The sequence below is a fragment of the Labrus mixtus genome, chromosome 15, assembly GCF_963584025.1.
Source record: "Labrus mixtus chromosome 15, fLabMix1.1, whole genome shotgun sequence".
Classification (NCBI taxonomy): domain Eukaryota; kingdom Metazoa; phylum Chordata; class Actinopteri; order Labriformes; family Labridae; genus Labrus; species Labrus mixtus.
Genome location: NC_083626.1, coordinates 26,739,066 through 26,747,850, shown reverse-complemented (window position 1 = coordinate 26,747,850; position 8,785 = coordinate 26,739,066). Strand labels below are relative to the sequence as shown.

General features: G+C 40.7%; 1 protein-coding gene across 1 annotated transcript; it reads left to right on the top strand.

The window, feature by feature from the left end:
- Positions 1-108: 108 nt before the first annotated feature.
- LOC132990121 (isocitrate dehydrogenase [NAD] subunit gamma, mitochondrial-like) lies at positions 109-7,950 on the top strand. Its single transcript, XM_061058198.1, has 11 exons — positions 109-352; positions 2,093-2,140; positions 2,661-2,758; positions 2,934-3,049; positions 4,772-4,832; positions 5,647-5,779; positions 5,877-6,010; positions 6,214-6,316; positions 6,398-6,544; positions 7,540-7,695; positions 7,813-7,950. Exons 1-11 carry the CDS (start codon positions 284-286, stop codon positions 7,912-7,914), a joined length of 1,167 nt encoding a protein of 388 aa, XP_060914181.1. The 5' UTR covers positions 109-283; the 3' UTR covers positions 7,915-7,950.
- Positions 7,951-8,785: the final 835 nt, after the last annotated feature.

Genomic DNA, 8,785 nt, shown 5'->3' with positions numbered 1-8,785 from the left:
ATCGAGGCATCCCAACTTTACTTTTTGTGCTAAAGAAAAACAAGGAAACTGTGTCTATTAAGGGTCTCTTTGTGGGTGAGTGAATGTGTTGATCATGAGCAGCAAGTTGGTGTAATAATAATGATGTGTGTGTGTGTGTGTGTGTGTGTGTGTGTGTGTGTGTGTGTGTGTGTGTGTGTGTGTGTGTGTGTGTGTGTGTGAGAGAGAGAGAGAGGGATTACACGGGAGCGCGCAGCACGCCCCCGCGGCAGCCCGTCCATCATCCGCGCTGAGAGAGAGAAACATGACTGCCCGGTCTGTGCGCTCCCTGTCCGGACTTCTGAAGCCCTTGTTCAGCTGCCATTTCTCCAGGGTAGGACTATAGTCTCCCCAGTTCCCCAGTAAAAAAGTAAACTGGTAGAGTGTGTTTGTTTGTGGTGATATTGGAAGTAGTTTACCTGTTACTTTCCCAACCGCAGTTTGTTAGAGAAGCTAAGCTGATTAACGTTTGGTTATTTGTCTGACTGAGCGATCTGGGTTAAAGTCGCTGTCCTTTCAGCACCACTCTTTCCTCTTTACTTGATATCAACCGAAAAGCCCTGCAGGAAACGAACCTGCTATTTGTGTTGGTTTTTTTTTTGCTGCTAATGTATTCTGAAACTGCTCCCTGCACAGTCATACATTATGCACACTTGTTGTGGGGTTGGGGTTGCAATTTAAAATTCCACAACACCACTGTAAAACAAACTCTGCATATCCTATGGGCAAAAAGTTGAACTTGGAATTTGACAGGAGCAGATGAGCAGCATGGGAACAGGGAAGACTCTTGTTAAATACCTAAAAGTAACTGCAACATACTGCAAATACTGTCTCAATTCAAATACTGTCTCAATTCAAATACTGTCTCAATTCAAATACTGTCTCAATTCAAATACTGTCTCAATTCAGATACTGTCTCAATTCAGATACTGTCTCAATTCAGATACTGTCTCAATTCAAATACTGTCTCAATTCAAATACCGTCTCAATTCAGATACTGTCTCAATTCAAATACTGTCTCAATTCAGATGCTGTCTCAATTCAAATACTGTCTCAATTCAGATGCTGTCTCAATTCAAATACTGTCTCAATTCAAATACTGTCTCAATTCAAATACTGTCTCAATTCAGATACTGTCTCAATTCAAATACTGTCTCAATTCAGATACTGTCTCAATTCAAATACTGTCTCAATTCAGATACTGTCTCAATTCAAATACTGTCTCAATTCAAATACTGTCTCAATTCAGATACTGTCTCAATTCAAATACTGTCTCAATTCAAATACTGTCTCAATTCAGATACTGTCTCAATTCAAATACTGTCTCAATTCAAATACTGTCTCAATTCAAATACTGTCTCAATTCCCTGCATAGTTAACTTCAGCATTCATTTTGTACTTGTATATACCCCCTATTGTTATTTATCTTATCTAATCTATTCTGTTTAATGTGTATTTTGAGCTTACTTGTCTGTGCTGCTGCAACGCCCGAATTTCCCCTCTGGGGATCAATAAAGTATTATTTATCCTATCCTAACATTGAATTGCTAAAACAGGACCAGAGTTTTTCCATGTACAAACTCACTAAGCCATTCATAAAAAAAAAAAAAGATCTGCCACTAAAACGTTTTAGGAAGAAAAATGCCCCATATCCTCTAAATCCAGCATGCCAAATGTGTTTTCTGACCAGAAATATAACTTTATAACTCAATTTGGCAGGCAAACAATAAAGATAACTTCTGAAATTAGTGATAAAACAATCTTATTTAGTCACACAAATACAAATATAATAACCTTTTCTCATTTCTCTCCTTAACACCCCGGGGGATTGGTGCAATAAAAGAACTATTTAGGACTACAGGGACTATTTTAATTATCTGTTAATTGTATCTTTGCAGTTTTAACTTGTGAGCTATGGGATACTCCAGATTTTTCCCCAAGGGATGAATAGAGTATCTATCTATCTAGCTTTTAAATTTGACACATATATTTGTCATAAACATTTGCAGCTTTGTTGCTTGATTATGATTTATGTCCTCTCTGCTCGTAAACCTCTGTCGTCCTGTTTTCACAGGTTAATGGTGCAGCTGCGTGCAATCAGAGACACAAGTCCACTTACACCGTAAGTAGCTCCGGAGACAAAATGCATAAAAAGAGATTCAGGCAAATCAACCAACGCTTGATTTACCGTCTAACTTTCCAACCTGTTACCCCCCCCCCCCCCTCTGTTGAACCCCGAAAAGGAAAGTCCCTGATCAAACGTGTCATTGTGTCTTTACTGCATGTGCACAGGAATACCGATGTTGTTGTTTTTTGTCTCATCGATATGCTTGTGATGCCACCAGGAAGCTGCTGGGCTCTATGTTCCCCTCCTCTCTGTCTGTCTAACCTCCCTGTTTTCTCTCCTATGTGTTCTGAATCCTTCATCCATCCATCCACACGCACACACCAGACAATAGTAAGTAAAGCTGTTCAAGACACATGTACAGACCTGTATTAGAACTCATAATAATATCTAAATGATGAAATGTGCAGTCCTCTTTACAAAAAGCTTACAGAGTTGTTTCAAACGTTTAATGGTGGATTTATCTACTGGGTTGCTTTGCGAGTAGTTTGACTTTCTATGTCTGAATTCCTTTTAGCCTCCTCCAGCACGGTACGGAGGAAGGCACACAGTGACTCTGATTCCCGGAGATGGCATCGGACCAGAGCTGGCCAACCACGTGCGTGAACTTTTTCGGTGAGAAATTCACACGTCCTGAACAGGCTCACACAATTCACAGCCAGTTTTTTATTTTTTTTTTATTTTTTTTTTATAAAGAATTGAGTCGGTAATTTTCGACTCACTGTCACCGAAATGACTCAGCTCCGACACGGCAGAGAAGACCTGATCTCCATCTGCTTTCTGTCTTCAGGTTCTGCTGCGTGCCAGTGGACTTTGAAGTTGTCAATGTGGACTCATCCATGGCATCAGAGGACGACATCAATGACGCGATAATGGCTATCAGACGCAATGGGGTTGCACTGAAAGGTAAAAGAAAATGATTGAACATCCTGCAAATAAAGTGTAGATTAGAGCTGTGCATCTTCACTGGTCTCACCATTCAAATCGATCCTGTCAACGTTTGCATCCTAATTTTTCTATATTACTGCACAAGGCTTCTTTTTCATCAATGAAAACAAGACAAATATGATCTCCATTTTTTTATTAGTCAGAAAGCGCTTTAGAAATCAATGTCAACGTAAATGTCTTTACATTGTGAACCAAAACAAATAAATTATAAAGGTCCAGTCGTGTCTAAAAAGTCTACAAGCAACATCAGTAAATTAATTATTTTCTGTCAGTGCATCGATGCAGAATTGTCCACGTCCCCATCCCGATGCATCGTAATTTCAACACCCCTCGCATACATAATGTATATGTAACAGGTGTGTTAAAATGCTTTGTCAAAATTATTTAATTCACCAAAAGTCCGTCCTTTAAGTCATATTTACATTTTGTCATATCTTTTTCAAATATGAATATTTTTATATGCACTTTTGTATTTTATTTTGGACTTTGTTTTGTTTTTTGCGGTCTGCGGTGATGATGTCACATCCTGTAGATTCACACTACTCTCCTCAGACGATGTATTTTATTTTACACAGATGATGTGATAATAAATCTGTTCCAGTTGGCAAGGAAGTTTCTGGTCTTCGTCTCATCCATACACAACACAATGCAGAGACATTTTCGTAGCACACTGAGTGTCAAGACAGACCGGCTACATATATAAATACACTCAGTCTTACTCTGATTGACAGTCCTGGATGGAGCGAAAATAATCATTCAGTTGTATCAACACTTGTGGAAAACAAAAACTAGGGCATTTTAATACCCATGAAGGGAGTGTTGCAGTGGACTGAATTAAAGGCTTTATATGTGATTTTTTGATCCGGCAGATGTCGCCCTTGAGCACCAGCATGAAACCAAAACAACTCGCGCTGCATTGTTGTGTTAGCATGCTAATGCTAGCGATCTTTATTATGCTCGTATCTTCACACTGCATGTAAATTTACCTGAAATGAGCATGATCTAGAAACACAGTTAAGCAGTGAGTACAGTATGTTATTCTTCTTTTCTCTAGTCCCTCAATTAAACAACTTTTATACGTGAGGGGAGGAGTCAGCCGGCCGTCCTGGCGATGTAAACAAACTGAAGATAGGACTCTGAAAACTCTGAAAACATCACAAACAGTGGGACTCGGGTGTTACACCCATCGTAGACAGTCATGACTCACAGAGTTATTTTCAGAGGATATTCTTGATTTATACATTTAAGTGTGAAAAATCACATATAAAGACTTTAAATGTTTTTATTTTATACCACACATCATGTAAAATAGTGTTATTCTTCGATGTATACGGTGTAGGATTATCACAATGAATCATTTCAGTAAAAACATGAGTTTTTGAGCAAGTGTGCCGGCCTATCTTCTTCCTCAGTTTGCTGTTTTTGCACCGCCCTGCACCTACGAGATGTGCGTTTAACTACCTCCTTTTTTATAAGTAAAAACATACACACATTTCTACCATGGGTAAAAAAAAAATGGCTAAAATTTGCTGATGGTAGCCAACATGATAACAAATGAAGAGGGAGCTGAGCCACATGATCCATGATGAGGAGTGAACTCTCTTGTCTTGACCTTGTTATGTCTCCTTCTGTTTCGTTTTAGTGGTCATCCATTCACTGTTTCCTTGTTGGTTTGTTTAGGTAACATTGAGACCAACCACTACCTGCCACCGTCCTACAAGTCAAGAAACAACCTGCTCCGGTAAATCTGTCCTTGTTTCATCTTTCACCACCAAAGTGAAAACAGCATTACTCCCCATCTTGTCTCTCCTCTACTTACCTTTAACCTTAAAAACAAAAAACAGTGTAATTCTATAATGTGAAAAGTATGTGTGCAATAACCTCAGGTGCAATAAGAGATGTAGAAAGTAGAGACAAGAAAACATATTTATATTTTCATTTCATTGTACAGTGTTCCCCTTTGTTATTGTTTTGTATCATATCTTTGCTTTAATACAGTGTATAGCTTCTGTACACTTTATTTTAATTTACTTCGCTGTTACTACAACTTTTTTTTTTTAATTTTGTACTTTTCTACTCTTTTTTTTCTTATAATTCTATTTTATATATAATTTAAACTTTTTTGTAGAAGCTGACTCAGGGAGAAACGCACAAAAATTCCAATGTACCTGTACCGTCCTGTACCTGTGCAAATGGCAATAATAATAATAATAATAATAAAGTTTATTTATATAGCGCTTTTCACAGACAAAGGTCACAAAGTGCTTTACATTAAAAAAAAAAAAAAAAAAAACAGCATACATACAATGAAAGAAGAAAAAAGAAAAAATGAGTACGTCATGGACGACATTATAAAATCCTGCTATAACCAGGAACAATAATTGGCACAATAAAACATCGATGAGTAGGTACACTGGGTGGACCTGATTACCCATAGGCCTGTCTGAACATTAACGTTTTTAATTGTTTTTTAAAAGACTCAACAGAGTCAGAAAGACGTAGCGAGATCTATTCTATTGTATTCTATTATTCTCTCGCCTCCGACCTCTGTGCAGCACCTCTCTGGATCTGTACGCCAACGTGATGCATTGTCAGTCTCTGCCCGGGGTGAGGACGCGCCACAGGAACATCGACATCATGATCATCAGGGAGAACACGGAGGGAGAGTACAGCAGCCTGGAGCATGAGGTGCATGAAGAACAATCAGTGTGGTCATGGTGGAATACATGGAGCTGTGTTTATTAAACAAATTAAACCTCCACTTGTTCATCCTTCGTCTCCGCAGAATGTCCCCGGCGTCGTTGAATGTCTCAAGATCATCACAAAGACTAAATCTTTACGCATCGCAGACTACGCCTTCAGGGCGGCCCGGGCTACAGGACGCAGACGAGTCACCGCTGTTCACAAAGCTAACATCATGTCAGCTTCTCTCTTTGTATTCTTCTTCACTTTAACCCACTGTAGGTATTAATGTGTGTGTGTGTGTGTGTGTGTGTGTGTGTGTGTGTGTGTGTGTGTGTGTGTGTGTGTGTGTGTGTGTGTGTGTGTGTGTGTGTGTGTGTGTGTGTGTGTGTGTGTGTGTGTGTGTGTGTGTGTGTGTGTGTGTGTGTGTGTTGGAGCAGGAAGTTGGGTGACGGCCTCTTCCTGGAGTGCTGTCAGGAGGTTGCCAGCGGTTACCCTGAAATCAGCTTCGACAGCATGATCGTGGACAACACTTCGATGCAGGTGGCTGAAGAGATCGTCTGACCCACGTTTACTCATGTGAAATAGTTCCTGACCGATGTTTCATTTTCAAATGTGCGGCAGCTGGTTTCCAGACCTCAGCAGTTCGACGTGATGGTCATGCCAAACCTGTACGGCAACATCGTGAGCAACGTGTGCGCCGGGCTGGTCGGCGGGCCGGGTCTGGTGCCTGGAGCCAACTATGGAGAGGACTACGCCGTGTTTGAGACGGTGAGAGGGTTTACACCAGACGAGAGATGCAAAAGGTGTTAAAAGAGGAGGGGGAAACTACCTGTAATAATCCCTTCACAGTTTCTCCTGCAAGCGCCCTAATATTATTTTTTAGCAGAAAGTCAGACTGAGCTGATGTGAGAACGCAGCAGGATATAATCAGGAGAATTCCCCTCGAGGGAATGGGAGGGGGGGTGGTGACGTTTATTCTCTGCGACAGGGATAGTCTCCTGCTGTGAGGTGTGCATATGTGAAAACAGCTCTAGAGAGTGAGGGTAATCAGAGTTAAACCTGCTTTAATTGACTTTTTTTTTCGGGCATGAACATCAAGCTGACACAAAGCAACATTCACATTCATTGTGGGTCCTGTTTCAAATGTAACCCAGTATGTTACATCTGTCCCGAGCTAAACATCTTAGCTTTAAAGCTGCTCAATGCTCCACTCTGCTCAGCAGCTAGTTGCTGACTTTGTCTTTAATTAAAACTGGAAATGACTTTATTTTTTCCCCCATTGCCTGTTTCTGTTTTAATTTTTTTTAAAAAACCTTCAATAAAAATAAATTAAGAAATAATAAATACATCTGGAAATGATGCCGATGAGAGCACTGAGTGGAAATCACATCAGGAGTTAACCAAAAAACGATTTCATGCTGACACTGAAACGCTCCCTATAGATGAGTTTGTCACTACTTTTTGACCTCCTCTCATCTGATGAGTGGTAAATATGATATTTCATATTTTGGTTTTACTGTTTCCCAACCTTCTACAAAATAAAAATGATGGATTTCTTCCAACTCTGGATTTCAAAAACGTAAAATTGTCATAATGAGAATATTCTACAGCTGCACTTTAGCATTTTATTTTTAGTTCAACTTGAAACCTAAATGAGAGCAGAAGTATTTTATAAATATCTATTCTCCGGAGTAGAGTAACAGCACATCCCCGCTGCAGTTACATTGTAAATAAATTCTCTGATCGTGTTCTTCTTTGCGCAGGGGACCAGAAACACCGGAAAGAGCATCGCCAACTGTAACACAGCGAACCCCACGGCCATGCTGCTGGCTTCCTGTCTGCTGCTGGATCACCTGAAGCTCCACGCCTACGCCAGCATGATCCGCAGAGCCGTCATCTCCACGGTCACCGAGACACGGGTACGACCCCCGTCACGCTTGAACACACACGTTTCTGGTGTTTTGAAAACATAAAGAATATTCTGCTCACGTTTCTTCCCTCCCTCTCTGTTGTCTTCCCCCCCCCCCCCCCAAAAGCTGCACACCGCTGACCTGGGGGGCCAAGGCTCCACCTCCGACGTGGTTCAGGCCGTCATGAACGCCGTTCAGAGCACCGGGCCGCAGACTCTCAGCATGTAGAACACACACACTGACACGGCGGAGGTGTGTGTTAGTGTGCCTCCTCTATGCAATGTTTAGGAACAAGCTGTTTGATCTTCAGTTTATTCTGTTTACTGTATGAAAAACTACACAATACCTCAAGTCTCTCCATGTTTGTTGGATTTAGTTTATTTGTGGATAATTCAGTTTAACCTCATTTCTTTTGAGTTAATTTAACTTTACAGCTGACTGCACAGCGCTGACCTTCACTTCTAATAAAGACGTCCCTCTAACCAAACGAAAAGACTTCTTTACTGGACTTTAGTAGAATTTTTTCTGATGTTTAACTTTACTTTAGTGCTCACCTTTCTGACCACTTAATTCTTTTAATTCCAACATTTTACACAGACGTCCGTATTTTCATTCCTCACACTTTCAGTTCAGCTTTAAGTGATGATCTGATACCTTCTCTAATAAAGGTCGTCATGTCTCCGTAGTTCTTCTTTTGTCTCCGCAGCAGGGGGGGGGGGGGGGGGGGGGGGGGGGTAGCTCGGTACAAATACATATTTCCTTTACAGCATCTTAAACAATTTTTCCCTTTTTTTAACCTACATCTTAAAGTTATTTTCTGGCCTTTATTAGATAGAAGAGCTGAAGAGAGACGGGACATGTTGGATAGACAGAGTGGGGGGATGACATGCAGCAAAGGGCCGAGGTCGGATTTGAACCCACGGCCGCGGCCATGACGACTACATCCTCTGTACATGGGACATGCGACACAACCGTCTCAATATCAGACGCCACTTAACCTACATTTAAACACAGACTTTTCTACCTGGTACTTTTGAACACGCCATGTTTACTTTAGTGTTTACTTTCTTTCCTTCACATAATTTGACCGTTCCTTTTT